The sequence below is a fragment of the Anopheles arabiensis genome, chromosome 3 (genome assembly GCF_016920715.1).
Source record: "Anopheles arabiensis isolate DONGOLA chromosome 3, AaraD3, whole genome shotgun sequence".
Classification (NCBI taxonomy): domain Eukaryota; kingdom Metazoa; phylum Arthropoda; class Insecta; order Diptera; family Culicidae; genus Anopheles; species Anopheles arabiensis.
Window position 1 is genome coordinate 71,781,911 of NC_053518.1, and position 20,920 is coordinate 71,802,830.

The following is a 20,920-nucleotide window of genomic DNA, read 5'->3' on the forward strand; positions in this document are numbered from 1 at the left end:
GTCAAAGTTGTTGAGGCGTAGGTTTTAGTACCTCTATATGGCTTTTGACACTTTTGAGCGACACTGGAACTGATTCTTGGTGCATCCCAACAACTTTCAAGTAGTTTGAGCTCCTTGAATTGGACCTATGAATTGCTAACAATTTTCTAATAATTTTTACATACTGTTCTATAGAAAGTTTTGTCATCAAACTAACCCCAACAGGGCAAAACCAAACAGTAATCCCCGTGCAGCGCGGATATGATTTTGGAATATTTTTATTATAACAATTCGATAAATAATAATAAATTGCAATAAAAATAATGATAAAAATTGCCTTTTTGTTTGACTACGTTTGGGCTAAAGAAGAGACAGAGATACAGAGAGACAAGGTATGTGAAGAGGGGGGGATATTACGCGTACTTACTCGTCGGTGTTTATTATCATCGCGATATAATGGTATCAAAGATAGTTTTATTTTACTTTTTACTGCCGCGAACACTACCTCATTTGTGTGTTCTCTATCATTATTATAGGCTTTACTTTCCCACTTTTGCTTTACATCTTACTAACGATACAACTTCGAAAAAAACCTCCTCTTCCTTTGCTTGGTGCGGTGTGTCTGTGCTGATCCGCAATTCCAATGCATTTTCTCTTTGCGTCCTTTGTCCTCGTCGGTGGCGTGGAAGATACTGACCTTCAACCTTCGACCATAGGAGATACATCAAAAACACTGAACTAATTCATTCTCCAAATAAAAGCTACAGTTAACCTAATTTAAGTAGCAAATAGACAACAGAGTAGTGAGTGGTGTTCCACAACATCGATTGCAAGCAGAGAGTCTTAGGTTTTGCCCTCGTTTCTCTCTCTCTCTCTCTCCCTCTTCTTGTTTTGTTTTCATAGCACAGTTTTACGCACAGTTCGTATTAAAAATTTGTTCGATTCGCTTGCCCTAGATCCGATTTTTAATCATTCTTCTACTCTCATATAATCAAGTCCACTGCAGTGTGCCTAATACTAACATCTTTCAAACACGGAACACCGGTACACAAGATTAGCCGTTGAAGAAGGGAAGAGAAAATTCGAAACATAAATACATATACATATTTTTTCTAAACAGAACGCGACGTTCGAAGGGAAAAAAAGAAGGGATAACGTCTCTACTTAAACACGATACACGATATGCTTGTGAAGGAAGAAATGTGGTAATAAAAAACCTCAAAACAGCTCTTTCACACACACACACACTCGATAAGGGTTTGAGTGTGTGTGTGTCTGTGTCTGTATCTGTGCAGTCATAATATGCAGAGACACATGCTGATCCTCTTCTCTCAAGGGCTTGGAACACGATCCAGATCCTCAAATTAAAGATTATTCGATTGCTTTTTCTCATATACCGCATACAGCTCATAATAAGCACACTATAATATACGTTTATATATAAATATGTATACGCGCGAATATAGACAATTTTTGTTCGTTTGTTTTGTTTTTGTGAGTTCCTTACTTTTCTTGATTGCTTCGCTAGTTACTTTTCTGACTGTAGGTGTATACCCGCTCTGATCTCGATTATTGCTCAATCGGATTCAACATTCTAATGCCCCCCCGGGGCAAGCGAGTAACCACCGCCATGTACCGGCCTCTATTCCCACGAGTAGGGTGAGTAATCAATTTGGTTTCTGGTTTCGATTAAAAAGTTAAGATAAAAAGCGAAAGAAGCCGAAGCCGGAGAAAAGGGGAGAAAATTGCTGCTCGAATATATGTGTCAATATATCAATAGGGTGGTTTTTCTTCCCATTTCGTAGGGTATTTCTCTTCATAATAATATGGCAAAAGGAGTGTGTGTGTGTGCTGCACTGCGTAGGAGTTTGGGGAAAACGGAAGCGCATTTTGCATGTTTGGTTGGTAGTAGTTGGCTGGTTGGGCAAGCCGTTCAAGCGAATGACGAATCGTCCAGTGTGCCACCGCCTTCGCCATTGCCATTGCTCAATCTCGTGCCCGAAGATGGTGCTGGTGCTGTTGCTGCTGCTGCCGCCGCCGATGGACTGCTTTCGGAACCAGTAGCCATTGTAAGTGTGATTCTGTTGGAGGGAAGGAAATGAAAAAAGCATTAGTTTACACTGTAAAATCGAATTTGTTCGAACAAATAACAATAAAGCTTCAATAAAATAATTTACAATTTGAAAACAACGGAAAGGAAAACTGTTTTAGGCAATCTCACTCCTTTTCATTATTAGAACGCAAGGGACGCAAAAAGGGAGCACTGGCATAGCGCACATTCTCTGTTAGCATTACGCGCTCCCCACACACACACGAACACACACACGCCGGTTTTACCCCGCTACCTTTTACGGATGTTGCCACCAGTAATAGAACGGTCTCTGTCGCTGTTTACTAATGCTGTTGGTGCTACTGCTGTTGCTGACGGTGCTGTTGCCTCTGCTGATCGTTCTCACAGTCGACGGTTCCTTCTTCTGGGCGCAGTTCGCAGTCCTGGCGCGGCCATTGCACCTACTCACGATCTCATTGCAACGTGCCGCCGTCATCGGTTTGCCCTTCAAGCGATGATTGATACTTAGCGCCCGCCTGTACTCGGTCAGCATGCTCGTATAGGACGACGGTGCAGGCGACGAACCCACGGACCTGGGCGGCTGGTACTGAGGCGGATGGCGCCTTTGGTAAAAGCTAGCTCTGTTGAGGGATTTTTTGTTTTCGTTTTTGTTTGAGGTTTTTCGAAAAGGCAATTCAAAGAAAAATATAAGGAAAACAGGAATTCATTTCCGACCGTTTTTGTAAAGCAGTGTGGAAAAAAACACAAATACAGCACACAGCGCACATGGAGGAGGTTAGCGACTGCTTTGTTTGTTGTTTGTCTCACGCGCATTGATGCATATTATTGAATGATGAAAATGCAACATGAACAGAAAGGTATGAACGAGTGGAAAAGCAAAACAGGCAACCGGCATTGCGTCGAGCTTTTTGTTCCGGCAAAAGGGAAGGAATGGCAACGAACGATCAACTCGCAACAAAGGATTTTCCACACAGCTTGGGGGAAGGAGAGGGCCAGCATGTTAGAGGCATTTTCCTGCTGGTATGGTATGGTGGTGGTGGCAATTTGGCGAGCATTTTGGCGCCACCCAGCGACACTTGGAAATGGAAAAAGTTCAAAGGCAGATGCACAGCAAGCAGGAGCAGGAAAAAAGAAAGGCAGGGCCGGCAGCAGGCATTATTGTGCCACTCGGTATGTGTAGTAACTTGGCTTACATTGTTTCTGCTGGAGGTCATTGTAGCACAGTGCGATTTTTGCTTGTTCTACCACAATTCCAATTGGTCCCTTGCAATAATTCAAAAGCGATATTCCTTCTTTTCATCCTTCCCGTTTGGTCGTGTACACTACTAAAAATGCGTCCATAAATGACTCGCTCCATTCACTCGGTTGAAATGCACCTTCATTACATGTTGGATTCTTTGGCTTCCGTGACTGTTGTGGCAGTCCTTCCCAGCGTGTAGCAGGCGCGTGCTCTTTTCTCTTACGAGAGTGGTCGTCCCGTGCTGGCCGACCCAGTCGAGGCGGATGTCGTTATGATGCCGGGCGCCAACAGTGCACTGCCGCCCCCATTGACCAGCTTGTCCATCGAGCGGGACCGGCTACATTCGATCGCTTTCTTAAACTCGTGGATCTGGTTCTTCAGGTTCTTCAGGTCGACCAGATCGATCTCCGTGCTCGACTCGTGCGACTCGTCGCGTATGATCTGGTTGAGCGAGTGTATCTTCTCCTTGATCGATTTCAGCGTGTCGATATCGAAGGGAAACTCACACTGCTCGCCGCTCGGTACGGGAGGCAACGAAAGGGCGGAGTGTGGCTCTTTTTCGGCAGCAGCTTCTTCCCGTTGCATGTTGGATTCGCTCATACGGCGACAAGCTTCGGCCACCGTCTCGACATGTTCCTTGTCGGCTGCCGCTTTACTGTCCTCGCGCATCGGCTGACTGGTTTCCAGCGAGGTTAAAAGATCCGGCGTTTGGCTGACTTGCGGCAGGGAACTGGTGGATGATTCTGTGCCCGCTTGATCATCGGTCAGGTAGCTTTCGTCCTCCTCCTTAATCGTCGGATGCAGACGCTTCTTGCGCCGCACGCTACCGAACAGGCTCGGACGAATCCTAGAGTTTATGATTTACACGCATATGATGATTGCAAAATGGTTAAATGGTTCCGATACGAGGGAAATGTGAAAATATAAAACGAAACCGCGAAACCACGTCATGATTGACCATAAACAGGGCTTACAGGATGATGTTGAATTTCTTATGCTTTGTTTAAATTTAAATGAGATTAATGGGCTAACTCACCTGGGATTGTTGCTTTCCTTGCGCCCATCCCGCGTACTGCTGGCCAGACTGCCGACGCTGCCCCGGCTGCTGCCACCGTTCGTTGTGCCGAAATGGTCGCCGCTTCCGACGCTCGGTGATTTGCGCGTTACAGTCGATTCGTGGAATGAATCCATCGACGACGAACTATCGCTCGTATCGCTGGAAAAAAAGCAAAAACAAATCACACATTTTTAGCCTGATCGTATCGATTTAAGGTTCACAGAATCCTACCTATCGGATTGGTAAGAATCACCCTCTTCTTCCATCGCCTGCTGCAGGTCGGCTATCCGCTGCAGCGCCAGCCGCAGATCCGCCCTCGCCGATGCCGTCTCCGATTCGGCCGTCTCGATGCGCTTCTCCAGCTCCTTGCGCTTCAGCAAACCCTCCTGGTCGCGGTTCGCCAACGTCGACAGCTCGTCCCGCAGCTCGCGTACCGTTTTCTGTCCCTTCTTGAGCGCATCCTGTGCCTGCGCCTCCCGGTTCCGCGCCTGACTCAGCTCGCCCTGCAGCTTCTCGAGCGAGTCCTTGTGCCGGGCGAGCTGGATCTCGATGCGGGCCCGCGTCGCCTGCTCGAACTCGAGCCGTGATTCGAGCTCTTTGGTGCGCAGCTCCAGCCGCTTGAACGCCATACTGTTGGACGGTTCGCCGATCGTTTCCACGCTCTCGAGCCGCGTCGCCAGCTCGACCACCTGCTCTTTGAGCGACTTCTTCTCGCCCTCCAGCTCGGACACGCGCAGCTCGTACTCCGCGATCAGCGACTGCTCGCTCGACAGCTGCTTCACCGTGGCACTGTACTTCTTCATCAGCTCCGCCATCTCCTCCTCGTTCTCGTCGATTTGGGCCTGCAGTTCGGCCCGGTCGCGCTGCGCCACCGTCGCCCGATCCTCCGCCTCGTTGCGAGCGCGCTGCGTCTCCTCGAACAGGAGCTGCGCGTCCTGCAGCTCACCCTCGAGCACCTGGCGCGCCTTCAGCGCAGCGACGCGGGCCGATTCCGCATCCTCCAGCTGGTTGCGCAGCTGTCGCACGAGCGCCTTGCTTGCCGAATCGCCCTTCGCACGATCGAGCTGGCTTTGGGCGTCGCGCAGCAGCGCCCGATACTTCCGCGCGTCCCGCTTCAACCGCTGCACCATCGCTTCCTCGGCCGCTCGCTCCGCCCGGTCCTGATCCTCCAGACTGGCCAGCTTGCGCTCCAGCTCGTGCTTGTCGCGCAGCAGCTGCGTGCGCTCCTCGTGCTCCTGCTCCAGCTGGCATTCGAGCGATTTGATCTTCTTGTACGACGCGCCCCGTATCTCCTCCATCTCGTCGTCCCGCTGCTGCGCCTCCTTGCGGGCCTCCTTCCGGCTCGTCTCGAGCGACATCTCCAGCCGCAGCTTGGCCTGCTCGAGCAGCTGTATCTGGCCGGCCATCTCGTCCAGCTCCTCGTCCTGCTCCTTGCACCGCCGGTCGAGCTCGTTCTTCTGCCGCTTCAGCTGCGCTATTTCCTCCTCCGTACCGCCACCGAACGCCATCTCGTCGAGCTCCTGCTGCAGTGCCGTCACCTTCTCCTCCTTCAGCTCCAGCTCGAGCCGAATGTCCGACACCGTCTGCTCGAGCTTGCACTTTTCCGCCATCAGCACGTCCTTCTCCCGGGCCATCCGCTCCTTTGCCTGCCGCTCCTGCCGCGCACTGTCCTGCAACGTTTGGCATTCGGCGTCGAACTTGCGCTGCCGCTTCTCGAGCAGATTGTTCCGGCTGTTCTGCTCCTCGTACAGCATGCGCAGATCGTTCATCTCGTTCGTCATCTTCTGCGCCTTGCGCTTCCACTGCGCCACTACCTGGCGCTGCTCCTCCACCTCCTCGTACGCGTCGGCCAGCTTCTTCTCGAGCTGCTTCTTCAGCCCGACCAGCTGCTCGAGATCGTGCTCGTGCTGCGTCTGCAGCCGCTTCTTGGTAAACTCCAGCTCGCGGGCCACGCGCTCGTACCGCAGCCGGTAGCTCTTGGCCAGCTCGGCACCATCGGCCGGTCCCCCGCCGAGAGGCAGATCCGCACCGTCGCCGGTGCTGTCGTACTCGCCGAGCGTGCTGCAGTCGTCAAAGTCGCAGTTCAGCTCCGACTTGGCGCACAGCAGCTCCATCTCCATCTTTTCGGACGACTCCTGCAGGTGGCGGTACTTCGACTCATACTCCTTCACCTCCTTCTCGAGCCGCAACCGTTCGGACGTTTCGGCGGCGAGCCGCTCGGTGATCAGGTTCGACGACGAGTGTTCCTCCGTCAGCTCGGAGGTAATATCGCTTAGCTGAAGTGAAAGAGAAACAGTTAAATAAAATGTTAATTACAGTTTAACAGCAATTTGGAAAGGAATGTAAAGATATGCTTTTCCCCACTTCTTCTTGCCAAGCCGTGCGATTTTTGTTTTAGGAATTTCCACAGCATTTTCCCCCCCTATGCAACGACTCCTTTCTTGTATTTTTCCTTCGCGTGCGGCAAACAACGCTTTACCTCTTCGCTCATATCAACCACCGTGCTGCAATCGTCGTCGTCGTCCTCCACCACCCTCTCGCCGATGTTTCGAATGCGGCGGCGACGTAATGCCAGCCCCGCCGGTCCACTTTTCTTATCACTCCCCGGCAGCTCGCAGTAGAACGAGGAGCGCGAGCTAGACCGCGAGACGACACTCGAACGGCGCGCCGGCGATGACGATTGCTCCCGCAGCAGCTGCAGCCCGCGCGCAATAATGTTCGACACGCTGCGCGACCGCACCGTACCGCCGAGCCCGCTGACGTCACCGATCGTGCCGCGCACCCCGTAATCGTCCCGCCGGCCCAGCGTACGGCCGAGGTTGCGCCAGTCCTGCATCACGTGGTCGGTGCGGCGCAGAAAGTCGTGTATCTTGCTGCTGAGATACTGCGAGGCGGAGCGGGCCAGCGAGCGGTTGCTGCCGAACCGGGGCAGCGTTGCACCGGCGGGCAGATCGACGGCGATTTCCTGCGGTATAGTGGCTAAGGATAGTAAGAACTGTTCCAGCATGGCACCGGACCGATCATCCTCCAAGGGCCCGCAAGACAGGGCACGATCGGTCATGGAACGCTTCTTTATGGCCCAATGCTTCCGTTCGATGTGTTGCTGTTCCTTACCAGACACCACGGCAACCTCTTCAACCTTCTCCGTCGATTTTGGGGCATCCTTCAGGTCCTTGAGATCTTTCTCTTCCTTCACAGGCACACTCTTGACAGCACTCTTCTTCTTCTCCTTCTCTTTTTCCTTTGCAATTTCCATCTTTGTTATTTCCACCATGCCCTTCACCACCGCACTATCAGCCATCTCATGCGTAATGGTCGTTTCCACTGCCCCCACCAATGCTGGCGGGGAGTGAGAATCGTCCTCCTTTTTAGCGACTTCCGCGTTCGTCGCTTGCTCCTCCTTCCCCGCAACAGCTGCATCCGTCCCTTCGGCTGCCGCTTTCGGTTTCTTTTTGATGATCTTCTTTATCACTTTGCGCACCTTTACAACCGGCCGACTTGATGATGCTGACGACGTTGATGATGGAACCGTCGCAGTGGACGTCAGCACGCTCGTTGTTACATCACCATCGCCTACTTCCTTGACCTCTATCGTCGTCGTGGACTTGCTGGTGGTGGAGTCTCCCTTTGCGGACAGACTTTTGGAGGAGGCGGATCGCAGCGGGGTCTTCTCGCGCCGTACCGCCTCACCCAGTATGCGCCGCTCGGAAGGTGATTTTTCCTTCGGCATCCCGTCCTCGATCGTACCGCGCACCGGGGAAGCCCTTGCCGCCCTAATCGGGGTTGAAATCTTTTCCGTGCGGTCCGGCGTTACCGATCGGCTCGGTTTGAGGGACAGCCGCACCCCAATCGGACCACTTTTTTCCGTGCTCGCCGTCTTTGGGACGGGTTTTCCTTTCGCCAGCGATTTGCCCGCCTCGTCCGTAAGCAGGTAGGCGGATCGTTTTTTTTCCTTTCCATCTTCCACGCCCCCACCGACCCCATTCGTTGGCTTTTCCGTTCCATTTTCTTCCACCACGGTGGTCGTTGCTACGCTACTGGCCGTTGTCAATCGGTGTCCACTGGGGGACCGTTTCAGTTCCAGCGTTTTGGTCGAAACCTTACCGATCGCGGTACTAACCAGGGACGGCTCATTCTTCTCCTCTCCCTTCGGTGCAATTTTTACTTTAATTTCGCTTTTCACACTTTCCTTGCGCGCCCCAGTGCCATTGACCGTCGCCGGCGGAAGCGGAGGCGTTCCATTCACCCGTTCGCCGTTCGACTTTCGCTGGCTCGCTGACGGTGGTGGTGGTGGTAGCTTTTCTTCACTTTTCACCGCCCCACCATTCGATAGCTTTTCGGTGGTGGTGCCATTTTCCTTCGATTTCGCCGGCTGGCTTTCCCCATTTTGGACACAACCATTCGTCGCGGCTGCTGCTGCTCCTTCCTCCTTAATCACGGCCGAGTGACAACCGTTTCCGTTGTTCGTCGTCATGCCCTCGCTCATCAAGCCTGCCGTCATTTCGTTGTTGTTTTCATCAACAACCGTTGCCTTCTGGGCGTGCGTCGGTTTGTCATTTTTCACGGCCCCTGTAGCATTTTTGCTGGCCGACGCCATCGTCGTGCCGCCGCCGCCGCCCATACCGCTGGGAAGATACTGTCTCCACGACGACAGCTTTCCGCCCACGGGCGGTGGTTTGTTGGCCACGGGTGGCGGTTTCACAAGTGGCGCTTCGCCCGCCGTTGATAATGGCGATGGTGAAGGTTCTTTTTTCACCTTCTTTACGATGCCAAAGCCGTTGGTGGGGTTGTTGTTATTGTTGCTGCCGTTTTGCAACAGCGGCGGCTGGTCGACGCCATTGCCAGGGTCTGCTTGTGTCTGCTGCTGCTGCTGACCGTTCGTTCCGTTCTGTCCCGACCCTGCCGCCGTCACTGTTGCTGGGGGGAAAATTCGGGACGATGAGGGCGATTGCACCACCGCGGATGGCGCCGATATGATCGGACGCATTTTCGATGCGTTTTCCCTTCTCTCACTTGCTCAGTTATCGGGGTTTTTTTCCCTTAAAATTATACACTCCTTTCTTTTTCTCTGGCGTGGTGTTTTTTTTTTTCGAGTGTGATCGCTACACGCTATTTCTTCTCCAAAAAAATGATCTATTTCGATCGCCCCGTTTTATGGGCGAGTTTTATTGCGACACCGTTACTGCAATCGCTGCCAGCAGCTGCAATCAGTTGCCTCATTTCTCTAACAGAAGACAGTCCTCCACCTCGTCCGCTCCCACACAAACTGCGCACTGTTTTTTGATCTTCCTTTTTCTTTACGATCGATCGCACAGTGTGTGCCGTAATTTCTTAAAACAAAATAAACACCAAATACGACACACACACACAAACGACAATTTCTTTAAACAATTGTCACTTTCTCTCTCTCTCTCTCCTCCTTTTCCGTTTCGTTTGCCTCTGTTACTTCCTGCCACCGACACACACAGACTTTCGCGGTTCGAATTAAAAAAAAAGCCAATGCACCCACAATTCGACACAATTTCGTATTAATTTCGACACAAATTATTTCGACAAGGGGAGTTGATTCAATCTCCCACCGGATATGTAAAACCGGGACTACGCGAGCACTCTATGACCCGAAACCCGAGCAGCAAACGGGCGACAAGAGTTCGACACCACCGGGAGGACGGCGCACGCACGGCAAGATTTGTCTTCGTTGGCCGCGATCGATTAAGCGCGATCGTGGATTAAATTTGACTTTAATGCGTGCGTGATTACTCGCTACGCTCCGTTTCTTGGTGAAGACACACAGAGACACACAGAGGGCGCGCACTAAAATACTGTGAAGCAATCTGGGGTGTTGTAAATCCGTAAATCGGTGGTCGAAAACTCTCCTCAACCGCTCACTGAAAGATCGAATCGGGTAGGCAAGGAAGAGGTCGCAATTTCGTCGTTTGTTTCGTCCCTGGCTGGCTGCATCCGTACGCAAACGCAACCAGTACTGAACTGACGAGGGCGCGCGATCGTGTCCGGGAGCGAGATGACCGTCCGTGCCCCGTACGGCGCTGCTTTGCCCCAACCAAACACCCCGCTGCCAAGCAAGCAGCGGTTGCGTTGGCGCAGAATTTGTCGTTCTTGCCAGCATCTTCGTTCGTTGTGCATGTATCTATAGGGGAGGGAGAGGGAAGGGCCCACTTTTACTTGCGCGATGCGCGCACACTTTGGGGCGCACTCTCATCGCTTCTATTTAAACACCATGGAATCGGTGGTCCATCCGATGGTGGTCAAAATGTGGGTCAAATGTATATTTCGAGCCATTGTTCAAGGAACTCTTCTTCTGTAGACATTCAGTGAACAACATCTCAATCCATTCAAATTCTTTGAACTCATGCTAGATTTGAACCCAAAACGTCTAAGATGCGAGGCCCTTCATTTACCTGCTTTACCACGAGGCTAATTTGCAGACGAGCTGTTCATCTACAGTTTTATGTAAATCCTGAATATAGAAATTCCAATCAACAAATGATCGTACACGTCTCAACCGTACATTCTGAACCAAAAATCTCAAAAACTCCTATAAATTCCACCTCAATTTTGTCCATCACCTACTGCAAACCTTCATCCACTGTTCCCGTTTTCGACCAACGCACTCGGGTCGTGTATTTTGCCGAACATCGCTCAAACTGCACCCATCCTCCCACGGGCCCCATCATCATGCGCTACCGCCGCAAGGGCGGCCCACCGGATTCATCGGTGACAAAATATACCCCTCGGAATCCCTTCCCGCCGCCGGTGGCTCCTTCACCACTACCAGCAGCCAGAAGCAGAAGACAAATCAGTCAAGTGAACGGCACACCACGGCGCGACAAATGTAACATCGGTATTATGGCATACACACATCTCTCTCGGCCTCTCTTGCCGTACTCCGCGCTTCGGCCTAGGTGGTTGAAGATGCTGCGGTGTTGTGAGCGCAGTGTGGCGGCTGGTCGGAGTGTATCGTATTTTTAGAACCACCGCAAAGTGTGTTGTGATCGACGTTTCGTGTACGCGAGTGACGCGCAACCCTCCCTTTCCTTGGGGTTGCGCTGCGTGTGGGTTTGATGCAACCACGCAAAAAGGGGTAGCCGTTTGTTTTGCACAATCAAAATCAATAATTTAACGCGTATGAGCAATCAATGCATGTGGGAGCTGTTTGGGTTTCCTAATTTCTGGGCATTGATGTATTATCGAGCGTATTTCAAATTTCCTGAGAAATTCTGAAGAAGACTATGAACGATTTTTCAGGAGATCTTCAGTTGGAAAATTATCATGTTCTAGGAAACCGAAGTTAACATTTCATGCCAATGTCCCAATGGCAGAAGAAGTGCAAAGAAATTAGGGAGATGTTGATTCTAAAAACGAGATCAGCCAAATTCTTAAATAATCAGTGCTTCCTTCCTTCGGGACCACATCTCTACACACCCATACAGTACACAAATAACTGAGCAAATGCTGAATGGGAGACATAAAGATAGAGAACCATCCCCACCGGTTCAGCCGTTGAACGACATCGGACAGGGAGGAGGGCCCGTAATTATCAACACCAATCGACGGCGACCAGCTTTACGGCGAGCAAGATACTCGCTCAAAGCGACAGGATAAATCTTGCTCCCTTCGGTCTGTTGGCATCTGCGCCGAGAGTCAGCTGTTTCAAGCGTGCAAAAGTAGCACATCAACCGAACATGTCGTCGTCCGGGAACATGTAACGGCGCTACCAAACCCCACGGGGGATTGCCGCCTGTGTGAAATTGGATCGCTCGGGGTGTGTGTGTTGTGCGCTCGAGCGATTCGCAGTTGAACCATTCCCTGAAGGGTCACCCCACGTTGGATGATCGAGGAAAAGGCACTTCCTTCACACTGCGGGATTTGGGCTGAAATCAACCGGGTGTAATGAGAAAGTGAGAACAACAAATTGCCACAGTAGCAAGAAGAAGAAGAAGCAACAGACAAGAACATTACCGTGCCGTATCTTCGCTATCGCCAAGAAAACGGCGATCTTCCGTCTCCCTGACAAGTGAAGCGTACATGAATCTTGGCTCCATCCCGCGTTCACACCGTCCTCCTCTATTGCTGCGGGATATGTGCACGCTTACAGAAAAAAAAAACACAACTTACAGGCAGCAAAATTCGGTCACCCGGTGTTTAAATTAACGCGGAACTCTTGCCTCTTGCGCGCACAACACGCGGCAGAGCGATTTCGGTGTACGCCAGAGCGATCACACACTAGGTCACTAATGAGCTGCTGATGGGAGGAGTGGTTGGGGTTCAACACAACACCGTTTCTGCTGCACTATGATACATTGTTTTGCTTGGCGCGATATGGAGGAAGCAGCCGAGTGGATTTGCTGTAAATGGGAATAACCGATGCAACAGCGAGGAACAGCGCGCAATGCCGAGTGCAACCTTTCAAAGAAAAAAAGGAACGCTTTAATGTAAGCAATTAAAACGAGCTCCAATCGCCAATTAGCTCTAATCGTGTCCAGTTTTATCAATGGGCAGGAGGCAAAACGGAACGGTAAGTTCCGTTCACTTATTAAATCACCCGCGCGCAAGGGTTGAGACTGGAGATTCGATTAGATGCTCGATCGTACCGTTGTTCGTAGAGAGGATATTTCCTGAAGGTTACGTGGTTTTGAGACATAAAACTGATTTGGAGTTTAGAACACCATCTTTTCCAAGATCTTGCATTCCATATTGGGAAGTATAGTTAAAGATAACACGAAATAGAACCAAATTAGGAGTTCCTAGAATATTCCTGGCTAAGCTCTAAATCAGGGGTTGTTGAGCTTGGAATTGGAATGGATGGACTTTCTAACAGTTAAGTCCAGGTTGAAGAAATTAAAAATGCTGCCGATCCGGAGATTTTAAATATCAATTCCTATATCCAATATCGAATAATCATCATATATCATCATATATCATCATCATATAATATCATATCTTCATCAGCTCTATAATCCAGATACCAGACTTCAGTAACTTAAATAATAGGCTTTAAAAACTGTGAATCTTTACATATTTTTGCCACCTTTAGTTCTAATGAGACTGTTTTAATTCTTCAAAATGAAAAATAAATTATTTCATCTAATAAAAATCTAGTAAAATTATCTTTGTCCTGTTTTTTAATGTCTGAATCAGACAGGACAGGCCTACGTAAGGTTTTCACCGCTAAGGATTTGGAATAGACTTCACAATAAGTTGCTTTGATCTTGCAAACTTCAATGGAAGACTGTTTAAATGTTTAAATTATATCCATGTCTTTCTTCTGCTCAAGCTATTCTGCTTCAATATATAATTCAAATTAACCCGCATTTGGCCCTAGGGTCGCCGATCTCGCCTGCCATCAAGAGACATCAACACTGAGCAATGCGAACACTCAACTTGATCTACATCAGACATTACAACAACAACAACACGTCAACAAACCACATTTGATATGGTGGAAGTTCCTCGGCGGAGAAAATAATGCCCCATACAGACACAGACGACGCCACCGGATTCACTACTCAGCTCGAGTTGTTCCCGTGAAAGCGAAATCCGAAATTTGTAGCGGGTGGTTGGGAGGGTTTGTGTTGTGGTTTGTGTAGAAAATTCGCAACGTCTCAGTTACACACAGCACAGTGTTGCAGAAGAGAAATAAAGAGGGTAAAAAAAACTCCCATTTGCTGCCACAGCAGACGATTTATGGCCGATATGTAAATCTAGCGCTCGGGATGTACAAAACACAACCTACACACACATACACACAAGGGCGAAACGTAAGAAACGTTTGTTGGAAAACTGAGACTCGGTGTACGTTGTTGGGGCCTAATGAAATACGAACGGACTGTCCGACTGGAAGGCTAATATGCTTGGTTGTTGTTGTTGTTGCTGTTTTGTTATGGTTGGAGACTTTCCAAAACATCAACCACCATCGATTGTCCATCGGTCGGTGGACTTGCGTTGTGATGCGATGTGTTTTCAATCAGCTCTTCCAACCCTGTAGAGCCCACCCAGGCAGCGGACATCATGTTCCACATCATCGAGCAATGGAGTATTTCAGAACAAACACGGATTCGGACATGTGTAACACGTGCACGGGAGTTCCTTCGGCGCATTACACATCCCCCAACAAACCACCTGCACCACCACCTCTTACTACACTACAACTTTCTCCCTCGACGGTGTAGGCACGAATTTCACGAAAATTCAACAATAACAATACCAATTTCACGTACCAGGGAGATTGAGGGTGTGGTTTTGGATTTTACGTTTCGTTTTCTGCCTCTGCCAACAGCACTCGAAGATATTCACGAAATATCCGACCGAACGCTACACACCACTTCGACGGCACGGTCACGGCTTGTGTCCATGACAATCAGCAACATCAACACGGCGGGCGAGGTACACTAACGTTACATACACACTGACGCCCTGGCTCTCGCTCTGGCTGTGTGGTTGCACCAATAGGCGCGATAATAAATTTGCCACCCACATTTCACTCTCGCATCGGTCGATCGGTGGAGGAGATCTCGTACGCCTCCTCCTACATGTCTTGCCATGTATGCACCCTGCTTCAACCCCGTACACGTTGATGCAGCTGATGCTTCTAATGACTTTACTTCACGCTGCCTCTGTCTTCGGGCGAGTTCTGTTTCCCCATCCCCACATTGTCCCGGGAAGGTCGAAGGTTAATGTGGGAGTGGGACCTCGCCCGCTAACTTCTAGCACCCTACGCACAGGCTACCCAGGCAAGAAAGAAAGGTCGTGGTCGCGCGCCACCACCAGCAGTTCGTCAACTTACCCGTGCCTCCAGCTTGTGGTTAGTCGCCTTCAGCTCGTTCCGCTCCGACTCGATCTTCTCCAGCTTTGCCCGCACCTGCTGCAGCTCGACCGTGGCCGCCTTCAGCTGCTCCTCCGTCCGGTGGACGGCGAGCAGTGGTGTGACGCGCACGAGCAGCCGCCACCAGGGCCAGTCGCGCACCTTCAGGAAGGCGCGCACGTTGCGCTGGATGCATTTGACGGCCAGCTCCTGCAGCCGGCGGCGGGCGAGCCGCCTCCGGGCCAGATACCCGCGGCAGTGCGCCTGCAGCTGGATGACCCGATCCGACAGCAGATCGTCACGCTTTGCCTCGAGCGCGCCCAGCACACCGGAACGGAAGAATACCTGTGATATTAGAGGGGAGAAGAAAAAAACAGATAGAGACATTCAGAGGGCGTATCACAGCAACAATTAAAAAGGTAAACGGAACTTCCAACTGTCCGGAAGTAGATAAGCTGTCCTAAACAAGCACACACGCGCGTGTTGAAACATTGTAGGCGTTGGAAAAGCATGCGGAGCTCGTATGACCTTTTGGGCGCCGCATGCTGAGATTTAGTCTACCGTACCAACCACCACCAACCACCACACATTCACCTCCTCATAAGCCCGCTGAAGGTAACAACAGCACGTCTCGTCGGCAATGAGGGCGGATGTCACGGTGTTCGGTGGATACGGTGGCAGCAGAGATAAGGAAAATGAGACACACTTTAAATTCCTGCGCAAACCCCAATTACAACACTTCGCCAAAATCAAACATGTTTCGTCATTTGGAGCATCGCATATTTTTCCACTGCACAACGCAACCTTCGCACCCAAAACGCTTTCGGGCTGTGAGGCATGACGGCGGAGAAGGAGTTTCATCTTCATCCGGACACATACACACATAGCACACGAGAGATGCATGCGGAGCGCACGATTGGTTGTTTATTAAGTTTTGTTCGAAATTTCGAGCTGTTTCGAAAAACGCAACTCGCAACTCCGCAGATAGTTTTGCGTTAACTAATTAGTTTGGATCAGAGTCTGGGCTAGGCAACACAATTTGCTAAATGCCCGTAAAATGCAAGGGTCATCATCATATCAATTTTGGAAATGATCCAGAATCCATATCGGACCTGATTCTATGCCGGTAAACAGGTTCTGGAAATGATCACGAACATGTATCGGTGCTGGAACTGATCCAGAACCCATACAGTTCTTAGATCGAAACCAGGACCCATGAAGGTCAATGGAACTGATCCTGAACCAAGGTGCCTGAATAGACTACAGATGGGTCCTTAGCTCTGATTTTGGTAACCATGATGGATCGAGATTTCTATAGAGATTGGCAGATACGGAGTTAGGGACGCTTAGGAATTACTATGAGTTGCAAAGTAACAATAGACTCCCAAACTTTCAAATGAAAATTTGTCAAAGTATACTGGATGGACAGGCCTGTAGTAATTAATGGACCTTGTCCTGAGCCCATATCGATCTTACAACTGATTCTGAGTCCACACCGGTTTTGAAACTAATCGCGTACACGTACTAGTCCAGGAACTAATGGTGAACCTATACAGTTTATGCAACTAGGTCAAAACCCAAACCGGTCCAAGAACTAACACTGCGCCTATATCGAAAATGAACCGGATATATGGGTCCGATTCTGGAACTGAAGCTGATCCTACCCCAGTTCTGGACTTGGTATGGGTTCCGATATCGTTCCTGGATCTGATATTGAACCAACATCGGTCATGGAAATGATACTGAACCTTTACAGGTCCTGTACTGATACTGAATCCAAATTGGTCCTGGAATGGACACTCAGTCCATGTACGTCCGGGAACTGATATTGAATTCTTTACTCAGTCCCACAGTCCTGGACATGATCCTGAAGTCACATCGTTCCTGGAACTATTGCTGCACCCATGCCGGATTTGAAACTAATCACAACCTTCAATCCTAACAACAATTCAATCAAACAATTCAATCCTAAACCTGTCAATCCCGTAATTGGTTCCTCAACTACAACTACTCGAAGCGTAGAAATTCAGCATACAAATTTAGCTCTGGCTTTGTATAGAAATAGGAATTGATGGTTTTGCAGAAACAATTAATTCCTACCCCTTGGACTGTTTGGCCGTGCTAATTTTAGCTCACAAAAGCTCACTCCCAACAACTCCAAGAAGAAAGCCCCAGAAGTACCGGTACCGCCACTTTCGATTTCGTTAGCTCTTCACACTTTCTTGGCACCATCAATCGACCCAATAGAGTCCAAGCCCTCTTTGGTTCCTCTGCTGCTCGATGCAATTTTCACCAATTGTCTAAAACCTGCCGAACGAACTGAGCGGCAGATCGCCGATCGCGCACAATGCACAATTAAGCGTGGTCTTCGTCGTTGCGGCGCATCGCGTGATCGCGAAAAGCAACTTCGCGCACCAAAATAAATGACCAACCAAAAACAACGCAAAAAAAACGACAACAAATCTGCACCCAAATCGCACGAAAGGCTTTCTCTCCCCCTTCACACACACACACTCCGAGAGTTTTAATGTTACCTTTTCGCCGTCATCAACGTCCCCGACGAAATCGGCACCACCGTTGATCGTAATTGTCGGTTGCTCGACCTGACCAGCCTTGCCGGTGCTCTTCTTGCGCGTTCCAATTGCCGTCCCGGCGCCGGCCGTTCGATTCCAGCGTCCGCTCGCGTACTCCGGCAGCCCGCCACCAGATTCCAGGTTCGTCGTCGTAGTCTGTGACTGAGCGTTTTCGAATATTCCCAGCAGACTTTCATTCAGCTTGCCGGGCAGTGGTGCGGTTGCTGTTGCTGCAGCTGAACTGCCATTCGGTTTCTCGGGCTCACCGAACAGGTCCAAATTTTCGTTCGACATGCGGCCAGAATCCTCGCTCCAGTCGCTCTCGTGGTACGTGTCTTTGGTGGTGGCCGCGACCGCCATCGTGCTGATGAGCAGTGGCGCAGCAGCGGGTTGAGCAGCACAGACCACCGTACCACCGTCGCTGACGGTTAGCGAAATCGTCGGAGGCGTCAACGATGGTCGGCAGGTCGTAGTCGTGGACCCGTTTATCGGCGGCGAACCCGTCTGCAGTGCTTTCGACAACTTCACGCCACCACCACCATCACTATCATTACCGCTGCTGATCAGAGAACTCACTGCCGACGAAGAATCGGACGAAATCGGTCCCTTCACTGTACTGCAGCTCTTGTTCTGCTTCACCAGGGCAGGTGACTTCAGTGGCGGTGGTGCGGTCGTTAGGGCGGGCGGTTTGGGCCAAGGCTTGCCCGTGCCAATCGAACTGCGGGACGACCCCTTTAAACCGTTGCAGAGCCTGCCGACTACACCTGGGCTATCGGACGATAGCTTGGACGACGCTAAACGTTTGCTGTCGGTCAGCGCTGCACGGGTACTGTTACTGGCAACTGGGCTGCTGGTGCGTCCACTGCCTACTGCTGCCCCGGAGCCGACGTTCGTCTTGGTAACGGCCGAAGGGTGATGTTTCTTTTCGCCCGCCACCACCGGATGATGCGCCGCTTTACTGCCCCCGACCGAAGGCGTAGTCACTGGGGCGTGATTGTTTTTGGGGCCACCACCAGCACCACCACCACCACCTCCACCGCTTGTGTGAGTTTGGGTCATCACGCTTGACGTGACCACCGTCGCTTGGGGTGATGTCGTTGCACCTGTCGCTGCTGCCGCTGCTGGCGGTTGATAGTGCGTCGATACACGCGACACCGTGCGGATGCGGATCGGGTTAACCGTTAGTTCTTCCACCTTGCGCAGTATTTCCTGGCCCTTCTCCAGACATTTGCACAGCAACTGGTCGCCTTTCAAGGGCTGGTGCTGGTGCTGGTGCTGGGAGCGCCTCACATTACCACCGTTGCTGGCCGTGAGATTACGCTTGCTTTGGGTGCTCATCTCAGCACCACCACAGCATGATTGTTTTGCTAAACTCACGGAGAAGCAGGCACACACAGCAGGCGATGGGCGATGGAATGATGCTGAGATGCACTTCAAACGGCGCAGCAAAGAAAAAAACACTCTCTAATCTACACAGACACAGTACTAAATACCGCTTGCAACACGCACGCACACACACCCTTCAGCTCACTGCTTGCTAGTGGAATGAAATATGTAAACTGTTGAACAAATTAAAACACTCGCGCAACTGTGGCAAATGTTGCGAAGGGGGTGGCGTGTAATTACAGTGTCCTCCAGCGGTAGAAACCATTATCGGTCGCAATCGCGAATGCGAGAGCTGGGCATATCTTACGCATCGATCAAAAGACATGACACAATCGATCACATTCACCCCCACACAATGTGTGTGTGTGCGCGACGACCAGACGGACCGACACAGGGACACCCATTGACGCATAGAGCGGGCGCGCGCACTCACTACTGCGAACGGTACCTACGCCAATTCCGATGAACTCTAATGCAGAAGAGAGCATCAGATTGATTCGCGGGTTCGTTGCTTTATACACCTACACCACTCTATTGCTCGCACAAACTGCCGAAGCCTGGCCTATTATTATTATGATCGCAGCACATCCGCAGGCATCTTCGTTGCCTTCCTCTCACTCCACCACCATCATCATCATCATCATCATAAGACACATTAATTTCCAAGCCCAGCTTTTTGGAGCCATTTTCCGTTGGTGTTGAAGAAGAGGAGAGGAGAATAGACACGAACAAGAGAAGAGACCAAAAAAAAAGCCTGCACGATTGATAGACGCCAACAACAATGGAAATCGGCGCCTGCTACTGAGAAGAGCAGAACTGCAGCAACAGCAGCAGTAGAAAAAATAGGGTTCGTCGCTACCGCACTCGCGAGGGCTTTTTTAAAGACGAACGCGAGAGCGGGGAAGGGGGAGGCAAGGGTATGGTAGCGTTTCCTTAATAGACAAAAACAAAAATTATTAGCCTTGGTGGTGGTGGCTTTCCAGCAGCATACGATATGAGCATAACACAATCTTTTCCTTCCCCACATACACACAAACACACACACACACAGAGGTGTGATTGGCAAAAAGGGGTGGTGGGGCGCACCCTTTCTCTCCGTTGCACTTTTTTCCCCGTTCCTTCGTTCGTTCGTGTCTCGTTGAGTTCTCTCCTCCAGCGCCGTATAGAAATAGAAAAGGTATAATGAAATACGCTTTCACGCGCTTTTCTCTTTCCTTTGGTACAGACACGCACACACACACAGACACACTAACACAGGTACAATATTCACTCACACGCGCCGATCTACACGGCGCACCCGATGCAGCGGAGTAGGCTGTTGTGGTTCGATTTATGAGAGATCTTTCACGAAAGAAAACTCGGAGGCCGGGTGAAAGCACGCCAGGCGACGAACCTTTTTTTTTCGCTTTGCTTCTACGCGGCAATTTTCTGGCCAACACGGGAAAGGATATTCTTTACAATCGGCACTACACGAAGTCCCACAAAACAGCAACCCCCGTTTAACACGATCAACACACGCTGAATGCAACACGCACTGTACTGTACGGCACGGCACAAATAACGCTTGGCTTCGCTAAAACTGGACAGGCGCGAGAGCGCGGGCCACGCTGCACACGTTGCAACGTTGCACCGACAGCCAAAAACAGACCGACAGCTTGCACCGTTAATGCCTGTACTGCTGGGATCGTATTGCTTCTGATAAAGGGAAAAACAACATTCGCTGTGGAGGGAGGGGGGTTTCGTCGTTTCCTGCTTTGTTGAAACGAACGACTCAGCGCCGACCTCGAAACTT

At 50.6% G+C, this 20,920-nt stretch overlaps 1 protein-coding gene across 10 annotated transcripts in view; it reads right to left on the bottom strand.

Moving 5' to 3' along the window:
- Positions 1-239: 239 nt before the first annotated feature.
- LOC120904873 (unconventional myosin-XVIIIa) overlaps positions 240-20,920 on the bottom strand; it is a 28,082-nt gene continuing 7,401 nt past the window's right edge. For 4 of the 10 annotated variants that reach the window (XM_040315315.1, XM_040315310.1, XM_040315313.1 and 1 more), the window contains exons 5-9: positions 15,152-15,514; positions 4,579-6,623; positions 4,327-4,506; positions 3,244-4,137; positions 1,948-2,060 (exon numbers count right to left, since the gene is read on the bottom strand). In XM_040315315.1, the coding sequence (XP_040171249.1) occupies positions 3,510-4,137; positions 4,327-4,506; positions 4,579-6,623; positions 15,152-15,514 (3,216 nt within the window). In that variant the 3' untranslated portion in view covers positions 1,948-2,060; positions 3,244-3,509. Of the gene's footprint in view, positions 2,061-2,324; positions 2,671-3,243; positions 4,138-4,326; positions 4,507-4,578; positions 6,624-6,826; positions 10,351-14,585; positions 14,774-15,151; positions 15,515-17,703; positions 19,330-20,920 lie in introns of those variants that run through there. The other 6 variants (XM_040315319.1, XM_040315316.1, XM_040315320.1 and 3 more) reach the window with 6 other exon arrangements.